This window comes from Lupinus angustifolius, chromosome LG06 (assembly GCF_001865875.1).
Source record: "Lupinus angustifolius cultivar Tanjil chromosome LG06, LupAngTanjil_v1.0, whole genome shotgun sequence".
Lineage (NCBI taxonomy): Eukaryota > Viridiplantae > Streptophyta > Magnoliopsida > Fabales > Fabaceae > Lupinus > Lupinus angustifolius.
This window is the reverse complement of record NC_032014.1, coordinates 9,152,681-9,179,561: the sequence shown is the minus strand read 5'-3', so window position 1 is coordinate 9,179,561 and position 26,881 is coordinate 9,152,681. Positions and strand designations below refer to the sequence as shown.

At 33.4% G+C, this 26,881-nt stretch overlaps 3 protein-coding genes across 11 annotated transcripts; all 3 read right to left on the bottom strand.

The window, feature by feature from the left end:
* Positions 943 to 2,354, bottom strand: LOC109349654 (zinc finger protein ZAT1-like). The gene has a single exon (XM_019590551.1). The coding sequence runs from the start codon at positions 2,175 to 2,177 to the stop codon at positions 1,287 to 1,289; it is 891 nt and encodes a 296-aa protein (XP_019446096.1). The 5' UTR covers positions 2,178 to 2,354; the 3' UTR covers positions 943 to 1,286.
* LOC109349653 (WAT1-related protein At5g47470-like) lies at positions 7,780 to 10,945 on the bottom strand. The gene is made up of 7 exons (XM_019590549.1): positions 10,375 to 10,945; positions 10,218 to 10,283; positions 9,934 to 10,050; positions 9,403 to 9,646; positions 9,149 to 9,310; positions 8,629 to 8,780; positions 7,780 to 8,177 (listed from the first exon to the last, which is right to left on the bottom strand). Exons 1-7 carry the CDS (start codon positions 10,560 to 10,562, stop codon positions 8,063 to 8,065), a joined length of 1,044 nt encoding a protein of 347 aa, XP_019446094.1. The 5' UTR covers positions 10,563 to 10,945; the 3' UTR covers positions 7,780 to 8,062.
* Positions 14,067 to 25,625, bottom strand: LOC109349651. Of its 9 annotated transcripts, none has more exons than XM_019590546.1 (15): positions 25,336 to 25,624; positions 21,780 to 23,605; positions 21,097 to 21,687; positions 20,231 to 20,619; positions 19,543 to 20,021; positions 19,121 to 19,173; positions 18,924 to 19,031; positions 16,885 to 18,836; positions 16,590 to 16,698; positions 15,936 to 16,116; positions 15,712 to 15,779; positions 15,491 to 15,606; positions 14,757 to 15,424; positions 14,651 to 14,711; positions 14,067 to 14,490 (listed from the first exon to the last, which is right to left on the bottom strand). In XM_019590546.1, exons 2-15 carry the CDS (start codon positions 23,593 to 23,595, stop codon positions 14,374 to 14,376), a joined length of 6,708 nt encoding a protein of 2,235 aa, XP_019446091.1. In that variant the 5' UTR covers positions 23,596 to 23,605; positions 25,336 to 25,624; the 3' UTR covers positions 14,067 to 14,373. The 9 variants fall into 9 exon arrangements, with proteins under 9 accessions (XP_019446091.1, XP_019446093.1, XP_019446087.1 ...); XM_019590548.1 differs by having other exon boundaries at positions 14,651 to 15,424; positions 16,885 to 18,105; positions 18,289 to 18,836; positions 25,336 to 25,623; XM_019590542.1 differs by having other exon boundaries at positions 14,651 to 15,424; positions 25,336 to 25,405; positions 25,507 to 25,622.

Here is a 26,881-nt window from a genome sequence, read left to right as displayed (position 1 = left end):
GCAAAACGACTTCCAAAGCGTGTAGTTTAGGAAATATATTTATTGCCTTTTTCAGAAGAGGCCGAAAGCTATATATTATATTATATATATATAAACATTGTATGGTTTACACAAATGACAAAATATCACATGCCACCCCCTTCGTTCTTAAAAAGAGTCCTTGTTGTTAGGCACATTTAGTCTACTAATAAGCATTTGATATGCATACTTTATGTTTATGATGAATCATAATCCTATGTACTTATATATTTCTGTCTTTATATCCCAAATTAATCAAATTTTATCGAATAACATAAAAAATAATTATTTTTTATGATTATGATTTTTTTAAATATATCACAATTTTCAATTAGATTGAGATATAAATATAAAAGTGAGATATGTAATTTCCAATCTTTTATCGTATCATAAATCTGACTGATTCTTCTATAAGAATAGTATGGAAATGGGACCCTCCTCTCTTTACCCGGATACTTAGTTCTTTTCGAGGAAGATAAAGTCTACTAGTAACAAAACAAAATATACCTATCTCTAACCCAACAAAAAAAGAATAAGCACGTTCTCAAGTTATTATCTTTGAAAACAAAAGGCATCTAAACTAAAAAAAAGAAACCAATTAATTGTATTAGTTCTATTCACTTCTTTCATCCTTTTATAGTTTCTAAATCTGTCTATGGAATCATTGCTTTTTATGCTTCACGCTAAAACAATATGAACACAAGAAGAAGAAGAAAGTGCAATAATAATAAAGGGACGAAAAAACTAACAGATTTGTTTACTATTTACTATTTATTTTATCCCAAGTGGAAGCATGAAGGACATGCTGCTGGAACCGAACCAAAGCATAAAAACAGAATTGCAAAACTTTAGTACTTTTCAAAAGCCAAAGTTGTTTTGCACAACCAAATGCCAAATTCGCATTTCAAGTATGAACTTGTAGCATGATGAATAATGTATCCAGTTGAATAATTGAGTAATGCTTACATGATGAAGAAAATTCAACTCTCAACTAGAATTTTTAATACCTGATAGTTTGGTGAAAACATAAACTATACTCAACTATCGTAACTGAATCAAGAGCATTTGATATATCGATAAACATAATGAAATGTTCTCACCAAAGTTAAAACAATAAAGATACCAATAATAAAATATAGATCACTTAACTAGCACCTAAGAATAAAAATACCCATATGATCGATGAATGTGAACTATGCTTAGAGCATAGTTACTGAATTTTCAGTAGCATAGCAAATTCACCGTAAAGAAAATGTTGTGTCCAATAACTATGCATCAGAAACATCAGAAACAATTGTAAGATCATCATCTTCTATAGGAGCAGGCAAGTTGAGATCTATGAAACTCTCTTTGTTATTATTAGCATTTGATGATGACAAAGATTGTTGCAACATAAGATGAGATCTCTTATGGCCACCAAGTGCTTGACCTGAACCAAATACCTTGAAACAAAATGGGCATTCAAAAATCTTGTCACCTCTTCCACCACCAGCTTCATCACTACAACATATACTTCTATGACTACCCAATGCTCTTGAAGATCGAAACTTTTTCCCACAATTCTCACACTCATTCTTCCCACCAATTCTCTTCTTATTCTTCAACTTCATCTCTTCTTCTTTCACTCCATCTCCTTCTACTACATTACTTTCCCACTTATCCCTTGATAGCATCATAAGACACATAGCAACGTCTTCAGGGGAAAAGTCAGAAACAGAACTCAAAGGTGGCGATTCCATGAAACTATGCTTAAACTTCTTAGGTTCTTCTTCCAAACTCTTGTTCAAGCTTGACTTTCTGTTTCTTTTGGATCTTTGACGAAATGGTTTCTTTGACCCAGTCTCATTCTCTCTATCTTGAACAACAACAACAAAACCATTGTTGTTAAAAGAGAATTCAGGATCTGCATACCTTAAACTTTTCCTTGGATTTTCACTCCAACCATAACTGGGTGCCTTTTCATGCGATCCTAGAATATCTCGTTCTTCATCTTGTGATGAGTATGATTGATATGAGAATGAAGCAGATTCAAAAGGGTCATGAAAAGTTTGAGGCTTTGGAGGAAGGGGTAAGGTGGCAAGGTGAGCTTTCATATGGCCACCAAGGGCTCTACCATTGGAGAAAGACCTTGAACAAAGCTTGCATTTGTGTCTTTCCATTGTTTAGAGACAGAGAAAGTAACTACCCAAGTTGAGAAAGCCTCTAACTACTACTTGGGTTGTTGCCCTTTTTATTCTTCTCTCTCTCACAAAGTCACAAGTTTTAGGAGATTTGGGAACTTAAAAGGAGTATGTGACAAGCATTCCTCCACCAAAAGACTCACAAAACCCAAAAATATGTGATTTTTGGGTTTTAAAAATGTTTAAATCATGTTTTCAACTTTAGAACATGACATTAAAGTGGAACACATATTTTTTTTCATATACCAACACAACATTATTATGCAAATTTGAGATTGGAAGTATAACTATGTACCCCGAAAAGAGATTAAACAATTGCTCAAAAAGTGGAGGGGGAATATTTTATCTTATATATTGTCTATATTGTCTCGTGACAATGAAAATATGTTATGTCAATTAAATTTTTTTATTCATTTTATTATTATTGATATGAAATTTCGTATAAGATGGGATGTAGAATAACAAATCTCAATTCCATTTAATTCTATGCAAGTAATAATTATTTTTGTATAGTGTAAATAGTGGACAAATATCAATATGGTAAATATCAGTTTTGTCTCATTGAAATTAACACCATCTTAGCGAAATTGATACATTGGACTACATTTCAGGTATTAAATTGAATTAGTGGAATAAATTTCTGAGAGCAAGGACTAAATTGATTAAGTGAAATTGATATTTTCAATATACAAATTTCAAGGACTTCATGAATATATGAAAGGTATGAGTGAAATCGAAAATGTATGAATTGTATAAATTGAAATGTCAAAAGACATTATGACAGTGTCATTGATTATCCAGCGGCAAAAAAATTAAGAAAGTGTGATGGCAAACAGGAAAGGAGCTATAAGTAACATGCAGACCTTGCTGCCCCAATGGAATAACAATTTTTTATTTATTGCTTTCTGGAGTCTCCAAAGTAGCATTGGAAAATTAATTCTACAAATATATTTTAATACACCAACAAGTTCGGTGCTGTGGTAACTGGTGAAGAAAACCAAAGTTGAAATCGTTAAGAAAAATTGTTGGAAGAGTTTTGTAGTGGGACAAATAATCAATAAGTTACTTATTATAGTAGAGAATAAAAAGAATTGTATAAGCTTATCCTTCTAGCTTGTTTCACTTAAAATAAGAAAATTATTAAACTATTTTGGTTTTAATATAATTGTTTTTTCCTTCCTATTATACACTTATCAATCCTCCTCTTTACTTTATTTGATTTTTTTAACTATACACCTTCAGATTCTACTATGTTGCTAAAAATATTCACTACGATTTTAGGAATTGGTTTTTGATTGGTGTTCTTTTCATGGATATAGCGACGACTACTACTCATTGAAATTGTCGAGTGATTAGTTGGATAAAACTAAATGTTGATGATAGTTACATTATTTGTGATCAAACTATTGGTGGATGACGAGTTATCCACAATCATCATTGGAATTAGCTTTTAAGTTTCTTTAGTAAGTTTGGAACTGAGTCTCCTATCTCAAATGAGCTATTTGCTATTGAATATGAGCTTCGGTTGGCTTGATATCAAAGTCATCACACTATAATCTTAGAGAATGATTATCTTAAAACAATTCATATTATCACACATAAGATGCAGGTTTGTCTGCAACATTTTGGACCAATTAGTTATTCATAGTATGACAGATTTGCTTAATATAAGTTAGGAGGTTCATATATCATATTTTTCACGCATATGATAGCCGATTTTATGGTCAAGCTTAATATGGATCTCCAAGTATCATTTATGTTCTCGGATATACCATTTAGAGGAACCTTCAATATCATGCATATGGACTTGTACCCTTTACTTTACTTTTGCTTTTTTATCTTTTCATTCTATCAAAAAACAATTATTTTTCTCTCAACATAATAATGAGAGTAAATGGTTAACTAGTAAATATGTAATTAATGTTATCAATAATGTTTTCTTGAGAAAAAAATGTATGCATCAATGGTAAGAATTTTTTACATCATTATCATATTATTTATATTTATATTTAGTTACTATTAACTTTTAAATACAAATAATACAAATGAACAATAAATAATTTAATAAATATTAGTTTACTCCAAATGCCTTGGGATAACATTTTGCATACAGTTTGATGGTCAAATAATAACTATCTGGTGCGGATTCAAAGGACAACAAATAAGTACATGGTAGAGAAAATCAAGCATCAAGTTTTATTGTTAACAGCAAGCGTATGGCAAAAGAAATCGGGTGAAGGGTATTGACTATTATTGTTAGGATTATAATGTAAAACATTATATATTTAACCAAATTATGAGTTAATTTAAATTTTATGGAAATCAAATGGATTAAAATGTTTTGAAACATGGGTCTTATATTAATCTTTAACTTGTTATCTGCTTGCATTGTGAAATTGATATTTTTGAGAGAAGGCAATCAAATATCTTTGAGGTAATCGATTATCCTACAGAAAAATCATGTCAGGTATATTTTACGAGAGAACTAGTGACTGGTTATTTTTTAACGCAATTGAGTACGAACTTAAATTTTGAAAATTCTAGTTGAGTAATTTTTTAATCGAATACCCTTTTCAAAATTTTGCAAACAACTCCAAATTAAAATTTCTGAATGGAAATGATATATTTTCCATACTAGTGCTCAGATTTTGATTAGAAAGTCAAACTTTTCCCGTTTGGATCTAATTTGAAAACTAATTACATGAGAAGACTACTAATTCTAGTTTTTCAACCAGTACAATTCTTGTTCTTTCATATGAACCATCTAGAGCTTATGTTCTTGTAATATTCTATTAGTTATTCAATTTGTTTACCTGCACCAATGAGGTGAAGTATCGCCTGTTTATTAGGTGAGATATCCTACCGTAAGAAGATGGAGTATCCTTCTTAATATAAGATGAAATATCCCTAAAGTTAAGGGTAGTGTACCCCATTATAAGAGGGTGGGGTTTCTTTGATATGAAAGGTGAGGTATCCTTGTTTAAAATGTTCATTGTATGGTTCAACCCCTCATTTTTTTTTTCAACCATCGAAACAGTCACTAGTCATCTATGCCAAAATAATCATATCTCTTTCTTCCTAATCGATCAAATATTACCATGTATAATATTGTTAACTTAAAAATTAATTTAATATTTTATTGATATATATTTGGCGAAATAGTGACTTACACTATAAAATTTCAAAGTAGAAATGGCCGCACCAATACACTTATGTCAAAATGCAAGAGAAATCAAACCATAAATTCCATCCATGGAGTAACAAAAATAAAATCCCTTATGAAGAGACAAGAGAGAAGAAAGTTAGCAGTTGGCACATTATGGCCATCAATTCAGATCGTGTACTTCTTAATGGAATGAAAGTGACAGGACTTTTGAAATTAGAATGACAATACACAAAATATTTTTTAAATTCCAGTGTTATTAAATGGTATATAAGTAGCATATAAGATATAAGCTGGAGTATATTTTTATTTATCTCTGTATTTGACAAAAAATCGCCATAAACAAGATCAACAAAAATGAAGGATGAACCAATAGGATTGTTGTGACATGCAGGGAATACTTTTTAACAAAATAATAAAGAAAGAAACATTAATAAATGTATTGGGAATATTATTTCTTTAAAAAGTTAAGATATGATGTTAATTTTTCGATTACAAACATAATTTTGATACCAAAATTAGTATTTTGTAATTTTCTATTTGGAAACTTCTTAGTGCAACCCTAAACCACATGACCCATGCTCAATTGCATGTTTTTTTGTTAGTATACGTTTTCTCATGCTAGAGCATACCTCCTCAGAATATTAATAATTAATAATAAGCAAATAATTTTATATCCACTTGTATATATACTTTACAATACAAAAGTGATTAATTTATACAATTCAAACAAAATAGATTATCATTAACTTGTTATACAACAAAAATAAATGATATCACACCCACGTATGATACACCATGATCTACTATCCCTCATGCTCAAATAACTAACAATTTCACGCAACAATAGAAGATAAAGAAATTCACTATATTTTCATTCCCACAATTAATAGAGGCAACACTGAGAACTAATATTCACTCTTATTTATAATCATATTTCATAATACACGATAACTAAACCTTAAGTTCCCCTATTTAAAATCAAGAAAATATGCCTTAATGTTTTATTATATTAGAGTTTATCAACGAACCATTGATCTTTAATTTTATCATAATTATTTCGTCTATAATATTTTTTTTGTCTTTATATTCCGGTAGCAATTGAACTAACATATATTTGATTCCTCTCCTTATGAGGGACTTTAATCGATATCCTTCAAATATGTCAAATCACTTAAGGCACAATTTTACCATTTTTTATAATATGGACTACTCAAACTTTCCAACCAACATTCACTCACACATAATTGTATGATAAAACTTCTCCTTATGCTAGTGATCTTTAAACACTTTATCATTTTATCCAATCCACTTGAACTATATGAGTTTCTCTCAATCTCTCCATTGTCTCATGAGATTTGTCGTATTATATGATTATCATTCTTTACTTTTATAATATAATTTGTTTCTAACTAAACTTAGATTTCTTATATCAAATCTTACTTCATGTATATGAGATGAAATAAAAGTATATTCTAACATATTTTTTGCTAATTTAAAATATCATCATCCTAATTTCAAGATCCAAATATTCTTAACAATAATAAATAAAATATTAGATATATAAAATCCTACTTGATTTAATTTTTTAACTATCCAATCATAGAATTAATTTTATTATAATCTACTATAACATTATTGATTTTATTTTGCTGCCAAGCAGAAGTGAGATTGAACATATAGTACACTAGGGGTGTTCAAATCCAGACTAGTCCAAAAAAAAACTGAAAACTGATCCAAAATAGATCGAAATCGCAAAAATTGAATGTGTTTAAATCGCGTTGGACTTATTTTTTAAAGAACAATTGGTCCGATCTGGATTTTGGTTTCACCTCTGGGATCCAGACCGGACCGAATTAGTATTAAAGTTTAAGTCTGCAATACTTGTAAGTGCTTTCCAAACTTAATCTTAAGTCTGAACTCCAAAATTGTACCTTATTTATTTATTATATTATATAAACCACACACATACACACATATATATTGCTATGTTCTAAATGATATTGACTATATTTGATACACTTTTTTAGAAGTTAAACCATCACACAACAAAATGAAGAGGATTCAAATGTTAATTTTGATTAGGTGCTTTATTATCAATTTTATTGTTGTGAAAGTATTATTGTTATTAATCATCAGTGAAATACTTTTATTATTATTGTCTTACTGTTTATTACTATATATTTTATGTTGTTTACTTATACTATTGTAGCATACATTTTAACGTTGCTGAATAATATTTTTATTGTTATTTTATGCTTAATATTTAGTCATTTTTATAAGTTTTAAATGCAAGTGCAATTTCAGTATTTTATAAAAAATACATATTCAAACCGAACTAAAACCGCATATAATATTTAGATCAGATTGGATCGGACATCTTAATATAAACAAAGCGAACCAGACCGAACCAGACCGATGTTAATTATGTATTTGGATCGGATCATTTTTTGCCTAAAAAATATCTAAATAGGCCGCGAACACTCATATATTACACATTACTCTATCCTAAAACTCAATTAAACTGCTCCTATTTTTTTTTACCTAAAATAATAATAACACAGTTCTCCTATTTTACTTCCTCTATTTCTAGATATGTATTATGTATATATTACCTTCAATAATAACAACAAAGTTGTCCTATTTTACTCTTCCTAGATATGAAATATGTAGACATTACTTGTAAAGAACTTAAAGTACATCAACATAAGAGAGGCCTCTCTGCATCTAAGCCATCTTTACTTGCATACCCTTCTTTCCCTTTGGCCCAAAGCACAAAGTAGAGACCACTGAACATGAGGATCATACCTGCAAAGCTGCAATGCAGTATAATAGTGACAAATTAGATACTCTACTTCTTGGGAATATAATTTCACAAATCAGGGTAATTACATATAACACAAACTCCAATTTAACACATTACCCCCTCTAAATAATCCTAGTTTTCAGACAATTTTAAAGATGTAGGTAGTACTTGATCTCTTTCTAGGTAATCTTCAAAGATTAAATTCACAAATACTATTATTCAAATTAAAATCTAATACAAGTTTATACATTTTACCATAAAATGAGGGTTCTGTTCCAAAATAAAATTTATATACGAAAATTTTATGAAGGACAAAACTTATGTACTATTGCTTTTACGTACACGCGGTATTGCTTTTCAATAAAAACGTGTGTAACATGTCTAACAAGTACTATACATGTGTTCTATTTCAATTGAAAAATAAGGGTATAAATGTTAAGATAGGAATGTTATGAAAGTACCTTCCAATAGTAATGGTGTCTCCTAGTGTAAAATAGGAGAGAATGACTGAGCAGAGTGTGCCAATGGGGCTGAACATGGACACCAAGACTGGACCTCTCTTCTTAAGTGCCCAACCATGGAAGCTTAGGCATATCCCACTAACACAGCCTGCCTGCGCATTTAAATTTTACGCATAATTCTCTCATTTACCCTACTTACCCGCGTAACATATACGAGGTTCATCATAAAAAATGTCATATAAATTTATTGTAAAAAGTGACGAATCCGGTAAGCAAACAGAACAAAATAAAAAATGATAGAACAGGATGTTTGGTTAGTGAAAGTAAAATATTTTACTTTTTAGTTCTTCTGTTCTATTTCCAAAATAGACCAAACATGGAACAGAACCCACATATGTTTTTGTTCTATTCTGTTATGACATGTATGTCAAATGTTACCTAAGCAAAACCAAACTTTACTTTATTTTGGGACAATGAAAAAAAATACAATCAACAGAAAAAGAAGGCTAGTTACAATTACCAGAAGAGAATAGGAAATCACTTCTCCAACACTCATAAGTGGCCAACTAGTTTTGAATTCATGATCTTGAAGTAATTGAGCTGTTGCAGTCATGAACGCCCCGAAAAGCGACGTTGTCGCGCATAAGGACATGGGTGCAGGAAAATCTCCTAGAATAAAAGCCTGCAGCAACAACAACAACAACAATTTCATTGAGCTAACAAAATTTGATGTAAAATGTATTGTTTCTTGGTTACTATTTGATTATAAGTTACCTGCAGGACAATGCTGCTAGAGAAAATGAGCACTGCGGCTAAGAGATAGAAGCAACCAATTATCTTCTGTTTATCTAATAAAATATTTGGTGGTGGAGATGATAATTGAAATGTTGTCTCTTTATTTGGTGCAGAAATAGAAATACTTGACATTAAACTCATTGTGAGAGCCCCTAAGACACAAAGCAAGGTGCCAATGATTTTTGCTTTACTATATGTGCAGCTTAAGTCCACTTTTTCCAACCTGCTTAGAATAAAATTTTGATTAGTAAATGGAAATGCTATATAAATAAGAAAATATTTCTTGAACATAATCAAAATGGAGACACGATATAGTATCATTTTGGTAAAGAAGATAAAAGGGAGTGAAAGATAATGATATGTACACAATATGAAACAACATATTAGAAACTTGATGTTTAAATAACAGAACTGATGAATAATATACATAGAAAATCTCCACATATTGTTACAGGACCTAGATTGTCTAAGAGTTCAAAACAGAAATATCTGTAAAAAATATTATATTACCGCAATGTCCATGCTATTATGAAGATAAGGCCAGGGGCAAGGTTTGGCATGGCAGTTCCCATTGCTGGTGAGGTTAGGTTGATTCCTTTAAGGATCAAAGATTGGAACAAAGTTACCCTGCATACCAAGATATGATGATGATACCAACACTATAGTAAATACATTAGAAATTAGACAAAGATTATAAAAAAGTGAAGAATATCAAAAAATATTTTTGCATCATGCCCACTAATAGATTATTACTTATGCTATATATTTTATGCACTCTAAATAGATTTCCTTACCCTCCAAATGAAAGCAAGAGTATCTGTATAAACAACTTGAATCTGAACTTCTTGGGCCATATACTCCTGCAAACAATAACATACAATCATGAAATTTATCTTCAAATAATTTCCTTTCCAAAGCAAAAAAAAAAATATAAGAAGAGAAATGAGATACCTTTCATAATAAGAAGCAACAGGGAGAAGAACAAGGAATGTAGCAAAGGAACAGAAAATAACAATGGTAAGAGAGTTGAGACCCAAAGACATAAGATAACTCAACAACACAGCATTTCCAGCATAAACAAATTGCACCCCTATCAACCCTCCTATTATTAATAAATCTTCTATCATTCTACCTTCCATTGTCACCTTTTTCTTTCTTTCAAACTCTCTTTATCAAAATATCAAGAGAGGATATATTACAAGCTTATCCTCTCTTCATTCTTCACTTCTTTCTGGTATTTGTTTCCTTTTTGGGTGTCTCTTTCTCTTTCAGTTTCCTTCTTCCAAGTGTTTAGCAACTACGTGCTTTTATGGGTTTTGGGAAAAGAAGAAAAGAAAAAACGTTACGTATTTATGTATGATATTTATAAGTGGTAACTGCACTGCACCATTTTCTACATAGGGAAAATGTATGTTATAACTGAACTAAACTTCTTGATAATGTATTTCTTCTTCTCTACCAGTCTTCACCAGCTTCTCCATTTCAATCCATTACCAACCCTTCTCTTTGATTTGACTTGTTTTGTTCATCATTACCAACATGTATATAAATAGTAGGAACTGGTTGTTAACCTTTAAATATTGTGGCTGCTTCATCTAAAATTCTAAATAATCTAGATTCTTTCTTCAAAATTGAGATGGGTTTTACTTCACATTTTATCTTTGTTTTAAAGTGAATTTGAAGTTGTTTGATTTTAATAAGTTATGGGAAATTTCATTTTATTAGAATTAATTTTTGGATTGTAACGAGTTATAGTGATATATGAGTGGTTCATAAAGTAAAACATTGTATTAAAACTAAAGTTTTATTTATCACTATGCTCAAAAGCCATCCACTTCTTTTAATAAGAGAAGGCATGATTAAATTAATATTTTAAAGAATTTATATATACACGTCCTGTTCTTTTTCATGATGATATTAGGATGTGAATTAAAGAAATTGATCAATATCCTTAGAAAGAACAAATTTATCAATAATAAAATATATTTCTATATTATTCTTTAGTATTTTGACTTATATCTTTCTCTTTTTCTGCCCAATTAATTATTTTATGTACTCATTTCATTATCTTTCCACTCAATTAACAGGGTTGCTTTTATAAAAAAATAATTAATGTATAAAATTGGTCGTATAAAAAACAAAACTACATTTTCAAAAGTATCCTATAAAAACAAGGTGGATATGTATCACTAACAACAAGTAAGGTTGTGTTAACTCCACACAAGTTGGATCCTGAGATGTTCTTTATTGTCGCAAGTGTACAAATTCTAATCATTGGAAAAAAAAATATAACCAAATAACTCTTAAACTATATTATGTTAAAAATGATTGCATTATACAAGAAATTATAAACTTGTATTTAACAAATTTATATTATGATAAGTGATAACCTTTTATAAGAAATTGAGTTTGAGGATTGTACATAAAGAAAACTCTAATAAAAGAGTTAGTCTCACTATACTGAAATTATTTTTAGGTGGAATAGGATTACTTCACTTTAAGAATACTAATTGATAAATTAAAACAGTGATAGAAATAAAATATTTTTTACATTTTTTAAATCTTTCCCAAGCGCTTTTTTATAATATACGTCAACAAAAGTATTTTCATAAATATAAAAAATGAAATAAAAGGTCATGCCGAAATGCATATTGTATATTTTGAATTTTGAACTTTGATATTGGGGAAGAAAAAAACCCTTTGTTCAGTCTTTACAATGATGGATTAAATTAAATGCACATTTATGAAACAAAAACGGTGAGGAGTGAATAAGATGACAAATGGATATCATGCAAGCTTACATTATGTCTTCATGCCACGACAACACATTAGTGTCACCATATACTTTACACTATGCCACACCTTCATGATATCATGTCTTAAAAAGGTTTCACATTAATTCTCATACAGCCATGTTATCTCTTCAACATATATTTTTTGAAAAAAATGTGTATGTAACAATGATGTAAAAGTTTTCATATTGGCATTAATCATCTACCATTTATTTTTTATTATTATTGACTTAAATAAAAGTAATATAAATGAATGAATGGTGGATGATACATATAAATCTTCATTTATGTTACAATCATATTTTTAACCTATGTTGTTAGTATTTTCATTTTTATATTATAGTTGGAATTTATTTCTCATAAAAAGATCCACATCAATTACTTTATTTCTTACAAATGCATTCCGATGAAGTAAAAAAGAGACACTAATGTATCATCATATAGAGATATGATACCTTTATGTTGTGATACCAACAAGGTGTTGGTCCAGTAATGTAAGGTATTCTTAGATTTCCAGGACGATCAAAAGGTTAATTGTTTAATTCATGTGAGCCATACTTGTTAGGAAGGGTAATCACACACTCTAAAAGTTAGTTCCTTACCCAAAGAAATGCGGTGGTAATACCAAAAAAATGTTGTGAAATAACATCATATTTCTTTCCGCTAGTCCGAATCTGGCTGATTTGCCGACCCCTTTTTCACAACTCGTGTCTGGTTTTCTGAAACTGATTGATAATGACGATTTCAAAAATGTAAATTTCTGGTGCAACTTAATAATAACAATATGTCAGGTTGGAACGATGACCATTGCCTCTATAAAATGTATGGCTTTCTCTTCTCATAAATTATAATGATTTATGCCTAGATTGACCCAGATATGCTGGCATTTTCAGGTTGTTATTTTATTGGCCCTTATGAAATAGCACTTTTTGGTTGAAGAATATCAATTGTGTTACTAATTTCATTTTGTACATAATACTAATAGGAGGTATATGGGTCACAGAAAGAACCATCAGACCAAATGAAAGAGGCTTAGTGCACTGGGATACCTATGTCAGAAAGGTTAAAGCATGCCAAAGAGGATTATGGGAGAGCATTGGTGATGAACTGAGGGAAGATGGACAAGTTCGCCTAAACTCGATACTAAAAATATGATAATGGAAGTAGACTCCAAAGAAAGTGATGTACTACTCAAGCAAAGTGGGAGAAGGTCTAACATGTCATAAAGTTGAGCAACAAAAAAGTGTTTAAAGTAAAAGTGTATCCATGTATTACATACTCGATCAACTTTAACTAATCAACGGTAAATACACCTAGGCATGTTCATTATATACTCAATAATCAAGGTGGACAACCTAGTAACTTTTGACCAAAGTTTTGACAAAGTAATAATAGAGTTGCTGGGAGTACTCGTTAATACTTAATAGTATCACTATCAATTGGAAATTTGAAATGCTCTATGTGGGTTGCCTCGATTTTCACATTTAATGTGGCAATTACCAAGTTGGTGCTAACTTATGTTGTTAGTGGTCACGGCCATGATGCAGACTCAGTTCATTCATATTGTGGATGTATAGGGTATAAAACATGAGTTGCAGGTGTTAATAGAAATTCATATTTTCTCTGACAATTGTTTACCCCCAGGTTCTTTCTGGCTAATTTATTCCCGTAAATTAACAGATTGGTATTGATTTTTTAATCCTCGCCCTAGTTATGGCCTAAAATTGAAATTCATTTGTTGAAAAGCGGAACTATAAAAAAATTGAAAATTGATGGGAAGATCCACTTTCATGAAGTGTGATTCAGGTCCATAATTTTATTGTATGAAGTTTATGCCAAACACTTCCTTAATTAATTACTTACCATAGAACATGTCTTAATTCTGCGGAGTACATCTTGACAAAGTTTAACTTAAGAAATTTTCCAAATAAAAATGAGCTGTTTATCATTATTTCCCAATGTTTATAGACCTAGGCATATTTGCATAAACATGTCGACTACATGGAAATATAATATCAGAGTGGAATCGAGAGGTAATATGTACACAACCTTGCCCCCATAGGTGGAGAGACTGTTTTCATGATTTGCCTCAAGGTCACAAGGTTGCTCCTTATTGCACCAAGGTTCGCCCTCATAAAAGAAAGGGACTGAAGGAAAATTATAAATACATATTCTCACCTCTAGAAGCATTACGATTCTGGGTCTTATGACCCTTTTCATGATGAGAACCAGGAATCTTTGAGATAGTTAGAGAGCTCTGCAATCCTTCTAATAGCTGTTAACCAGAGGAACCAGTTAGGCACAAAACAAAAGGCAAAGACATAAAAATAACATTTTGTACAGTAAGGTCAGATAGTGAAAAATGGTTTATTTCAGTTTTTGAAAAATGAAAAAACATTGAAAAATGAGTTATAACAAGGCAGGCATACACTTACTCTTGATGTTGGCTGGATCCTGCGATTGGATCTACGAGGCTCCACACCTTCCGATGTTGATTTCACTGAAGTCCTCTCAGTTTCAACCTTACCAGACGTTGCCCTTGATGTTGATGCCTTTTTAGTGTGATGAGAATCAGCTGAAGTGAGATTGGATCCCCCTAGAGCTCCACTGGTTCCAGAATGGGATGCACTCTCAGCTGCATTCTTAGAAGAATCCTTGATCCCTGTACGACTTGTCTTATTATTGGCACGAGACTTTGGTAAAGGGTTTTCTTTCGGTGGGATCACTCTACCGAAAGCACTCAATGGCTTCCCAGACTTCAAGGTCTTGGGTTTGGTGTCAGCTCCTACTTTCTCCTTGGTATCAGTTTTGCAACTATTTTTCCACCCCAGTGATCTTGAACTTCGAGGCATCAAGAAATTTGCAAGCTTAACTGAATCGTTTCCATCATTAATCTTACTTCTCCCATCTGCAACATAATGCTTGCTTACATCCATAAATTTCCTTTTCTTCCCAGGTTTAGGAACACCAAAAATCACTCTTGATCCTTCTTTTTGAAGACCACTCCTCGCCACTCTCTCTGTGTTGGGTTTATTTTCATTCTTGCTGCCAATATTAAAAACTTTCTCATTTTCAGCCAAATTAAGTGAGTCCAAGTCATCACCATTCGCTGACCCTACAGCATCGATTCCTTTCGAAATCTTGCCTTTCACTTTTACTTCTATTGCAGGACTACCCAGTTTAGGCCGTTTTTCATTCGGTGTATCACCCTGCATGCAAAATTTACAACTCAGCACTGACAAGCATGAAGTTAACAACAGTAGTTGACGAAGTACCTCATGGGTAGAACTGGAATTTGCTTCCATCCTGGAAGGCTCAATCCATTTCCCATTCTTCCAAATAAGGGATGGACGGAGATGCCAAGCTCTGACAACTGATGTTTCTCCACTAGCTGCAAAAAGCCAATTAAATATGTATTTGCAGGAAGCGGGTTCTATAAATTGAGCAGCACAATATACATTAGCATTAGATCAATCAAATCAAATAATGTACATACCTGGGAAGTGAACAGTCAATGCTGTTTCATCTTTCTTGTTCTTATCGGTGATAACTCCTTCCTGCCAGCTGATGAAAAAAACTGCCAAATGTAAGATAACCACAGCAGAAAAATATAGGCGTACTGCATACTATATAGATTAAAACATAATGTGATAATGACTATATATATAAACATCAGTTTCCATCATCTTATTATCCCTTGAAAACTATAGCTAATTATACCTTTCTTGTATCCATGCATCAACTCTATCCCCGACTGACCAAGTATAATCTACCATAGTTGTTCTTCGTCTCTTCCTAGTTCCTTCATTATGCAAACCTGTAAGAGGACGAGCAATGCGTATCCTGGGTGGTTTTTCTCCTTCACTTTCAAGTGAAGCCCACTCCTTTAAAGGCCCTACACCTAGAAAACGGTGAATTTTATTTTAATACACAATGAAAGAAAATACACAATTGTATAAGATCTTCATTTGAAATGACTTGTTATTCGTTAGCCTCCAAGATGCCTAGAGATAGGAAACAAGGTGTATATCATATGAACATAACTTACCAGTTTTCACATCCAAAATACTAAATTTACTATCAAAGCCTCCATTAAGAATTAATGTATACAACCATGACAAAAACCTTAAGAATATAGCAGAAATTATACAATTTGATCAAATAGCTTTTACATCCCAATGTTTCTTCTAGTTCTAGAAGAGTCCTGAATGTACATAAAAAATGAGCCCAAGTCCATAGGCTCTTACATGAATGGAAAAAACAAATGGAAAACAAAGCCAGTAGTTTTTCTCAGTGTTCAAGTAGTTAAAGAGCAAGCATGCATGCATAAGTTTCATTCTCATTAAAGAGCAAGCATGCATAAGTTTGACCAACCTTCATCAGCTAAAAGCACACTGTAGCCAACATAAGCTTTACCATCCTTCAAACTCAATATATTACCAGTGAACCACGCCGGTTTAAGTCCTCCCCCATCTTTGAAAACCTGAAAAATATTGATATGATTGCTTCAGTCAACTAAAAGGGAAACTAATTTAAATGAAACACTTATTTTCTAAATTGTTAAGCATGCATGCAACTTTCATTAAAAACTAGGACATGGTCATTGGCATTTAATCTGGCAACCTGAACTAAATCAACATAAAAAAATCAAACAATCCATGAAAACAACCTCAACAAGTGAGCCCTCGTTCATGTTATTTTCCTCCATATTTTCAGACCCACTACCAACAGTCAAAGAAGCCTGAATTTCAGTCTCAGATTCAGGAAGCACATCGATGGCATTGACCAAATCGGGAACTATGCAGCGCTTTGATCCTCTTGAACTATTTTCGTTGATGTTAATGGATGTGGAAATGCCATCAATGAATCTCAAAGGATCCTGTGGCCTCTCATCACACACCTTATGAAGAGGTGACTTCACACTTGCAACAGTTTGCTTCCCCATTTCATCAGATAAAATATCTGTATTGCATGTATGAGAAGTTTCCGGTCTATCTCCAACATTGTCAATGTTCACCAGACCTCTAGTCATGTCTTTCAATACACCTGCTTGCTGGGAAGACTCTTTGGCTGCATTCCAACAACCCTCTGGACCAGCTTCTACTAAGTCACTTAATGGCACAGGATAACCCATAGTTACAACCTTTCCAGCCTGCGATACAGCTTCTGCTGCCAGCTCAGCAGCCTTTACAATAGCATCCATATTTTCAGCTTGTATTCTGGCAGCTGAAGCAGCTTCCACTCTCCTTCTAGCAGCCTCCTTCGCAACAACAATAATAGAGTTAGAGCTACTGGTTCCATTAGAACCCTTCAAGATGGAAGCAGGGGTTGCTTTCCCTATGGCACTCATACCCTCAGGAGAGGAAATTTGGCGAGAATTCTCATAATCAGATAAGACTAATGCTTCATCAGCCATCAATTTTGCTTGCAACGCAGCACTCGATGCAACATTGGCAGCCGCAGCTGCTGCCTTTGCAACAGCAGCTGCTGCTGCAACTGCAACTGCTGCAGAAGCTAATTTGGCCTCAATGTCTGACACCAAACCGGAGTTTTTTTGCTTATCCAACTGTTTCCATATGTCAAGGCTGTGATTCACCGCAACAGCGGAGAGGGCACAAGCTTCCTCTGCATTTAACCTAGCGTCTTTAACTTTCTTAAGTGTCTCGTCTGATAGAATCTTATTCTCAACATTCCAGTCACTCTTGCGGTGATCAGCAAGAGACAGAGGAGAAACAGACACAACTGATTTTTCAACAGTAGTTACTGGCACATTCCCAACTGGGGTTGCAATCGCAACTGCAGTAGATATATGACTACTGAAATCAGGAGTTGGTTGTAGTCGAGACTGCAACAGCGAAGCTTTCTGACCACGATCCTCAGACATCATAGCCTTTTTTCGTTTTTTGGCCGTTGGATTTGAAGACACAACTGATTTTCCAACAGTAGTTACTGGCAGATTCTCAACAGGGGCTGCAATCGCAACAGCAGTAGATATATGACTACTGAAATCAGGAGTTGCTTTCAGTTGAGACTGTGATTGCAAAGCTTTCTGGCCAAGATCATCAGACATAACCTTTTTCCTTTTTTTGGGCTTCGGATCTGAAGAATGCTGAGCATGTGATACTATCACATTGTTTGTATCAAGCAGAGGAGTAGTTTTTACAGAGACACTTTGTAGACATGCACTGGAAGCTGGCAAGCCAGGTGGAAGATTCTTCATACCAGAGGAAGGAGGCAGAGAAGATACTTCAACTGAACTTAACTTGATTGTTTCTGTGACGGGTGATGCAGAAAGATGGGAACTGTTATCAGGTGCAGGACAAGGAGAAGCAATCCATGGTCCACAAGGGGGGGCTTGGGATATCCAAGATGGTCCAAGAAAGCTTCTCGGTGGAGTTTGATAAGGATGTAAAGAAGTAACTGTCTGGGTGTAATCCACAACAGAACCTCTTGCGAGGGCACTAGATTGCAGGGAATCACAAGAGGGAGTTCGTAGACTCCAAACAGGTGATGAAAGAGGTATTAAAGGGTTTACAATTGTTGGAGTAGCCTTGTCGCTGGCTCGGCCAAGTGGTGAAGACACAGCTTTTCCTTTGATTGTCAAATCAGTGGCTCTTGGACCTGCAGTTCTCAATTCCCAATGAGCTATACAATCAAATCAAAGAAAATATTAAATGAATTTAAACCTATATATAACATAAGAGGTACCAGATCGTGATTGTAGAGGTGTTTCTAAGCTACCAGGATGAGATTTTTGACCATGCTGCCTTTCTATGCAGGAACGCCAGGCACTCTCCCACATGCTCCTTCCACCATCTAAAAAGCACAGTTTCTTGGAGGTCAATATTTGGTTATGAACGAATAACAGAAAAGACCATGCAAGGGGATCAGGATTAAAACAAAACCTTGCCCCCCAAAAGATGCTATCATATGTGTCTCATCAGGAACTATTCCTTGACTGCAGCAAAATCAAGAAGAGAAAATTGGCACAATGATTATCATACTGGAACGTATAGAACATTTCAAGCTGTCTAAACAAAATATGATCTCATGAAATACAATTGTACCTAGACTTGAGATACCAAGTGATTGAATGAGTACAGAGTATGTCTAAGGTTCAACAAACTGATTAAAACTGAGCTTAACAATAAAACTGGTGAAGATTTACCCACTTTTCCGTTAACCATGGGCATGGAGGAGTGAGTGTCAGGGTAAGGTGCCAGTGTGGTGGGAATGGATAAGAAGGCACTTATTCATAAGCACATGCGGATACATCTATGTAACATCCATAAAAATTAAAATAAATACAACCAACATTTGAACTCACATCAAAGCTCCATAGACAAATATCTGTGCACGCAGTTGTATTTGCTGAATATCCATGAAAGGCTGTTGAAAGTGAACAGGTAGAGAAGCAGAAGTGTTCAAATCTGGAAGATTAGATGTGGAAGCATTAAAAAGAGCAAATGGCTTTGTACTGTTGGAGTCACTGTGACCATACTGATGCACTTCATTGGAATGCATCAGCTGAAAACCAGGAGGTGGGCTCAGGGAAATACTAGTTGATCCACCCCCTCTTTCTGACTGTTTTGTGAGAGGTTTTTCTTTCCCTTGGTGTCTTTTTCTAGAAGATTCCTTTCCTGGTGTCTTATTAGATGGTCGCCTAGTTTTGCGCTCAGGTGTGCCTTTAGAAACACTATGGGTTGCCTCACCGTCAGATATTTGTGGACTACCATGGGAGATGTTACCTGAAATTTTGGATTTTGCACTACCTAGCCCAGAAGCCACTGGAATTTCATCCACAACCTTCAACAACAAGGAAGAGGGAATAGAAAAAGAATAAGTTTGTCAGATCATTTCACAATGAAAACTAGAGAACGAATCTTGCAATTAATCTTTCAGGAAGCCCTTTTCCAAGTTCAGGGGTAAAATAATCTTGAAACATAAAAAATAAGGATAATAAAATTCAATATACAGTGCCTTTAGAATTTATTATGAACTACAGCAAAAATTACCATTGATGCTCTGTTGGCTGCAGTAAGTGGAACTGGTAGCCTCTCGCCAACTTCTTTTCCTTTTGTAGTCAAATCTGCAATGTCTTTTTGGGACAAATTTGCAACTGGATTTACCTCAGAAGTTAAACTTCTCCCATCTTTAGATGCATCACTCCCCTTAGGATCGTGAGCAATAGTCAATGTGTTTGCCACAACCCTATTTATTAACTCGGATACTGGAGAGTTCAGACTACAAGAAGCCTTAACTTGATTTCCATTCTCTTTGGTTTCAGGAGTGCTTCCAAATGTAATAGTGGGATTGCAAATACTATTGGTAGGATAGGCAGGAGAACTTCCAGTCTTATGTAACTCAATGTGAGAATCAGGTACAGGAGCAGAAGAGACAGGACCTTCATTCGTAAATTTGTAAATTTGTAAATAAAATGTCATCTATAAAATTAATCTTGTAATAGGCATGAAAACTTTTTAATGAATGTTAGGACAAAAAGAACATGAGAAAAACATCACAACTAACTCACAGAGCACGTAGTTCAAACCTATTATATCCAACAATTCTACCACCAAAAGATGGCATTACTCTAAAACAGAACAGAACAGGTCAACTATATTTCACGGTTCCACCCAATGGTTCACTACCGCCTTTGCTATGTACAGACAGAGCCAGAACAAAAATAAGGATAGACAGAGTAGGACGATTTAGACAAGAAAAGTAGACAAATAATCAGGAAGAAGACACTGCAATCATAAGCACTAAACAGAGAACATTAGTAAGAGTGTCATGTTTATAATGACAACTAGGAAAAACATAGGATTGGGGCAACCAATGAGAGCGAATATGGCCATCACTGGACTAGATTAAAGATTACTTGAGAGTTTTGAGGTTGACTTGTCATGATTATCTTCTACTGCCTCCTTGTCATCATTAATAAAAGGAACTGTGACTTCATCACCCGGCTTCTCTGTTGATTCATATTGATCTGGAGCCATGCCAACCTCTTTAGTGCACTCCTGATTAACATTATCATTTAGTTTTCCTTCAGGATCAATCTTCTCAGTAGCAGTAGCCCCTGGGTGCTGCAGACAATTGCTTACTATCTCGCATTGTCTAGAAGTGTCAGAATAATTATGTGTTTCAGTTCCAGTTACAGGACAAGTAGCAATTTCATGTTTGGTAGACACAAGGGTCAATAAGCCTGCTTCCTCGACTATCTTGGCTTCAGAGCCTTCCTTTTCATTAAAAGAAACAGATTCAACAAGCCTTGCCCTTTGAATTTCATTGTGAGCTGTAACTTCATGTTCAGAGCCTTCCTTTACACCAAAAGAAACAGGCTCAACAAGCATTGTCCTTTGAATTTCATTGTGATCTGGAACTTCATGTGCAGAAACAACTCTGCTAGGAGGTGGAACACCTGTCTCACAAGAAGTTGAACTAATAGTTTCTGATGTAAGATGTGAAGCTGAAAAATAAACCTCAGAATTAAACTCCATAATTAGTTAGATCTCATCATATATTAAACCAGCTTTATTGTTTTAAGTAATTATAACATACCTGAATTATTGATAGGCATGACATCAACCGCCGAAGCTGTGGTAGTTGTCAACACATTTTCCACACTACCTGCTCTAAGAGATGATGAGCTAGATCCCCTATCAAGAAGATGGGATTGGTCAACATTACGATGCATTTCACTAGAATCAAGAGGAGCCATTTTACTCTCTCGATTATCGACAGAAACATCTTTACAAATTTGTTCATGGGCACTCTGTCTGTCAGGTTCATTGTTTTCATATAATTGAGTTGCCTCGCCCAAAATGCAAGGTTTTGTAGAAGCCACCACATTGAAACTGGAAAAATCTCCACCCTCTTTATCACTAGTACCTTCACTAATAACAGCAATGTTATTGTCCACTGCAGCAAGCATAGATGCCTCTGACTCACTAAATAAAATATCTGTATCCATGTGGTGACCAATGTTCATTAACTCGTTTTCCTTAGAAACACTGCTCTTGCCATACTTCTTCTCAACAGTATTCACATTTTGCTGGAAACTAGAATTAGTCCCATGACGAGAATTACTGATTTCAACTACAACACCATCAGAACTAGAATGATCAATAATAGTAGTAACCTTTAGCGAGTCACGAGTGTTTAGTGCAGATTTGTCTTCCATTACTGGATCTTCACTTGCATTTCCCTGAGGCAGATCTCTGGCACATGTATCTTCACCGCATGTTTCATCTTTCTGTAAGTCAGAAATACCATCAGATACCATCCCGAAGGAGTCCTCAAAACTACTCATCCCAGTCTCAAGAACATAAGCTACATTCTCATTTTCCAAAGCGCCTATCACAGGGACTAAACAAAGAGGTTTATCAGTATGATGTGCTTCACTCCCAACTGCATTTTCATCCAAAGTTTGAGTGTCTGCATCAGAATCATTGTTTATCACAGAAGATGACACATCTTGCTTATCAGTTTGTATTTGTGAAGAACTTTGCCCCTCATCACTTGCACCAACTACTTGGTTTTGACCATTTTGACTGTTTAAGACATCGCAGGTAGAAGAGACGATCTCTGTAAAAGCTGCAGTAATATTGGTTTTCAACCCAGAAGTAGATGAATCATCCTGAGTTTCTTTGTCAAGAGAGCATTCAGCCAGAGTCTCAACTTTTCTTTTGTTAGTATCACTATATTTGCTGTCAGTGACGAGGCTACCCACAGGCACACACAGTTCTATATCTCTGTGAATGTCTAGTGGTTGCAGGTTACTTGAACCTCCATCAATGGATCCTTCATTACCTTGGGAAACTCCAGCCAGAGACTGCTCCATTTCTACATTTTCTTTAGATCCAGACAAGTTTTCATCCATGCAACCAGGCGGCTGTGAATCTATAAAATCATCTTTAAATTCATTTTTATCATCTGGTTTTGGATTGGGCTCCATTTGTGTATTTAAGCATGCTAATTCAGTGCAGGCATCAGATTCCAGTATGACAGCTTGTCTAGGAATAAATTCTTCCTGTCCCACAGATTTTAAAAGCATTTCAACAGATTCCAAGGAAGTGGCCTCAGACCAAACATTGTGATGCCTTGATATAGAGCAAGATTCGGCTGCAGTTGAACTAAACTCTATGGCACTACTTCCCCGGGAGTATGCGTCAATCCACTGGTTATCTTCGTTACTGCCAATGCCAAGGAAAACCTCAGTTTCAACTAAACTATCAAATCTTAAATGCCCTTGAAGGCTTTCATCAAAATCAAATTTGGGGAGAGCATATGGCCTTAATAATGGTGGGAATTTGGAGCCCCCTTCACCAGCTAAATGGAGATTCTGGTTTTGAAAATCATTGTCGTCATAATCCATGGGAGCATCCCTAAAACAAATAAACATATTAGAATTAGAGAAACAACAAATGTGTGCTTATACTTGATATAAATATATGAAAAAATACAGACATATGTGCATGTACATAAATAAACAAGTAAACATAGGTGCATACATCACATGGAATCCACCACATAGACAGATATGCTTTCATCAGCACACACAGAAACACAAATACATAAAAAATTTAAAGGCTGTTTCAAAACAAACAACCCAAAGTGATTAATGGCAGCCCACCCCGCTTCAGTATAATAGCAGTCACTCAGGTTGCTAACGACTGCCCCGGAGCACACATCCCCACCCTCAACATGAAGCAGTGTAATATATATTGTCAATTTAGCAGAAAACAAGTTAACAATTTAAGCACTCGGCCATAAATAATCTAAAATATGAAGGCAAATCAATAATTACCTAAAATAGCTTAACTAAAGAGGAATAAAATATTATATTAACTCATAACAAATAACATAGGTGCCCCAATGATAATATATGTATTTAATGTGCAACTGATACATTTTGAATAGCTTCAATTTTATACATTGCATCAACAGGTTAACACAATCACCATGCAGTAAGAAAGCTTCTAAATAGTGCCATAGTAGCACTCACTTGTCCCTTCGCAGCGTCTTTTCTTCAATCTATTTTATTAAAAGAGCAATTCTATATATCACAATTTTTTTACATGAAATCACTCGTAAATAGTTTGTATAAGTAACATCCTTTTTAACAACCAAAATGTAACAGATAGGAAAAGTAAAGGCAAGTTTTTGTTAGATATTGTGCCACATATGAGCACTTCCATAGAAAGTTTTTCATGACAGATAGCATTATTGACATTAAGAAGATGACAACAAATATGGATACAGGAAACAACTTAAAAAGTAATAACTCAGTAAACTCAGTTGTTCTATATCAAGTCCCAATTAAAAGAAGTAAATTCATCATCTATCATTCTATCATTACTGATTATGTCCCCTACATCGCCATCAGTTCACACATATAGGCATAGCACTTCTCTATCCAAGAATCTAAGCAATCATATTCCTTAAAAGAAATCATTAAAAACTTTCTTAAAATAATTAAAAACAGTACTATTCTTCTCAGGTCAATCAGACATACCAACCTGTTAGAAAAGAAGAGAAAAAAACTTTTTACAGCAAGTAAACATTTTTTTAATAAAAAAACTCTCCATTTCAATTCAAATAACACAAAAGTAGATATTTTGAAAGAAAAATTCACCATTTCAAAGCAAGGAAAGCCAAACTGTCAAGGTAAACATTTTTTGGATTAAAAACTCAGCATTTCAAAACAAACAAGGCCAAATAAATATTTATGGAAACAAAACTCCTCAATTCAAGCCAAATATGCCAAACTAAAGTAAAAAAATTTTGAAAAGACAACCCATGATTTCAAATCAAACAGAGCCAAGGTAAAAAATTAAAAAACACATCATTTCCACAAGGAAAGCCAAAATGCTAAAGTAACCGTATCTGAATTTAAAAAACGCCATTTCAAATATAACAAGCCAAAGTAAATGTTTTTGGAAACAAAACTATCAATTTCAAACTATACAAACCAAAGTAACTATATTTGGAAACAAAATTCACCATTTCAAATCAAGCCAATCGCATATTTAAAACTAATAAGAGAGAACCCTATCGTTAAAAAGATGGAAATGAAGATGAAGAGTACCAGAAGAATAAAGTGTAAAGACGCTACCTCCCTCCATTCGGCGATTAAATCCAACTCCTGTGATTTCTCACGTATTCCCGAATCAAGCAATCATGTACTGCATCATCATTTTCATCAACACCAACAACATAATATTTGTGATTAGTGTAACGTCGAGTAAGTAAGACAATAACGTTGATCGGAGAGAATAGGACTCGCCGGTGAATTTGAGGTGCCGGTATATGGAATTAGGGTTCAGGCGAGAAAAGAAAGTGGTTTGAGAACAAAGCGGAAACACAAGGAGTATGTTATGTGTGATAGTACTTTCCTAATTGATTTTTTGTTCTTTTAGCTTTCCTTTTTAATTCTTTCTTCACAGTTAAAAAGCATGGTGTCATTTTTTTCTAACTAGAAGAGAATACTCAAAATAAATGTATGCGGAAATTTAAAAAACAAATGAATAAGTCAACAGCTTTTGCATTAAAAATGTTTATGCGCTTAGTGGGTTTTATTCAGTTTTTTATGTGTATCACTTTTATATTTTTTTAATGTAATATCCGTGCACGGTTAAGATAAAGATTTATACATAGTTATTATATCATATATTATTTAATTAAATAATTAATAATAATTAAATATAAATGATGAATAATATAGTAATATTATATAAAACTTATACACTATTCCTCCCTATATTTTTTTGTCCATCTTTTTTTACCATACCAATTTTTGATTATCCTCATGTATCATTCACAATAGTAGGATTTTATTCTTTGGCATACTATATAGTTTTATATAGGAATACACATAATTTTCGAATAACCAGGAAAACCAAACAACCCAAAACAAATCATATATATATATTGAGTTGGTTTTTCCAGGAAGCAATCAAGTTTGGTTTTTATGGTACACATCTATTGTCTCACACTTTGTGTCACTTCATGTATCATGAATATGTGATTGGTCAAAAAAATATAAATATTTAAGTTAAAATTTAATTTTAAGTATTTTTCTGACTAATCGCAGACGCATGATACATGGAATGAGCATATGTGCTCCCGTATATTTATGGGTTATTCAAGTTAAAACAATATGTCATTCATTTTTTGACAATGTTAGACTGGTAATAAATTTCTTTTGAAAGAGCAACATTAATTCAGGACTATTTTAAAAACAACATTAATGATTCATTAATGTCTGTTTTTATAATTTTATATTTTTCTAGGTGTTACAATTATAGAACTACTCAATTAAGAATGGGTAGTTTAAGTTGGTTCTTAAGATCAAAATGGTATTTACCCAAAACCAATAATCTTTATTTTATTTTATTCTAATTTCCACGAATACATACCCAAATTAATCAACTCATTTGCAACCCAACTTATCTATCACTCTCAATTAAAAACTAATGATCCATAACTTCAGAAATTTGTACAATAGCACGAATTGGAAACCTAACTCAATACTTAAAAGACAACTATATATTTACCATAATAGCCTTTGTTGGTCCATGTTGCATGTTTAAAATATCGATAAAATTAATTTTTAGGGGAAAATAAAGTTTGTGCAAATAAATACTCATCTAATTTTAGCT

What these genes read in the sequence shown, in the direction of transcription:
- LOC109349654 (XM_019590551.1), bottom strand. Translation starts at nt 2,177, where the DNA reads ATGGAAAGACACAAATGCAAGCTTTGTTCAAGGTCTTTCTCCAATGGT.
- LOC109349653 (XM_019590549.1), bottom strand. Translation starts at nt 10,562, where the DNA reads ATGGAAGGTAGAATGATAGAAGATTTATTAATAATAGGAGGGTTGATA. An exon ending in ATAATAGCATGGACATTGCG is followed by an intron (nt 9,647 to 9,933) that starts GTAATATAATAT and finishes TATTCTAAGCAG; the next exon opens with GTTGGAAAAAGTGGACTTAA. An exon ending in TGATTTCCTATTCTCTTCTG is followed by an intron (nt 8,781 to 9,148) that starts GTAATTGTAACT and finishes TTAAATGCGCAG; the next exon opens with GCAGGCTGTGTTAGTGGGAT.
- LOC109349651 (XM_019590541.1), bottom strand. Translation starts at nt 23,595, where the DNA reads ATGGATTATGACGACAATGATTTTCAAAACCAGAATCTCCATTTAGCT. An exon ending in CAGCCAACAGAGCATCAATG is followed by an intron (nt 20,022 to 20,230) that starts GTAATTTTTGCT and finishes TTGTTGTTGAAG; the next exon opens with GTTGTGGATGAAATTCCAGT. An exon ending in TGTGCTTTTAGCTGATGAAG is followed by an intron (nt 16,117 to 16,589) that starts GTTGGTCAAACT and finishes ACCGTTTTCTAG; the next exon opens with GTGTAGGGCCTTTAAAGGAG.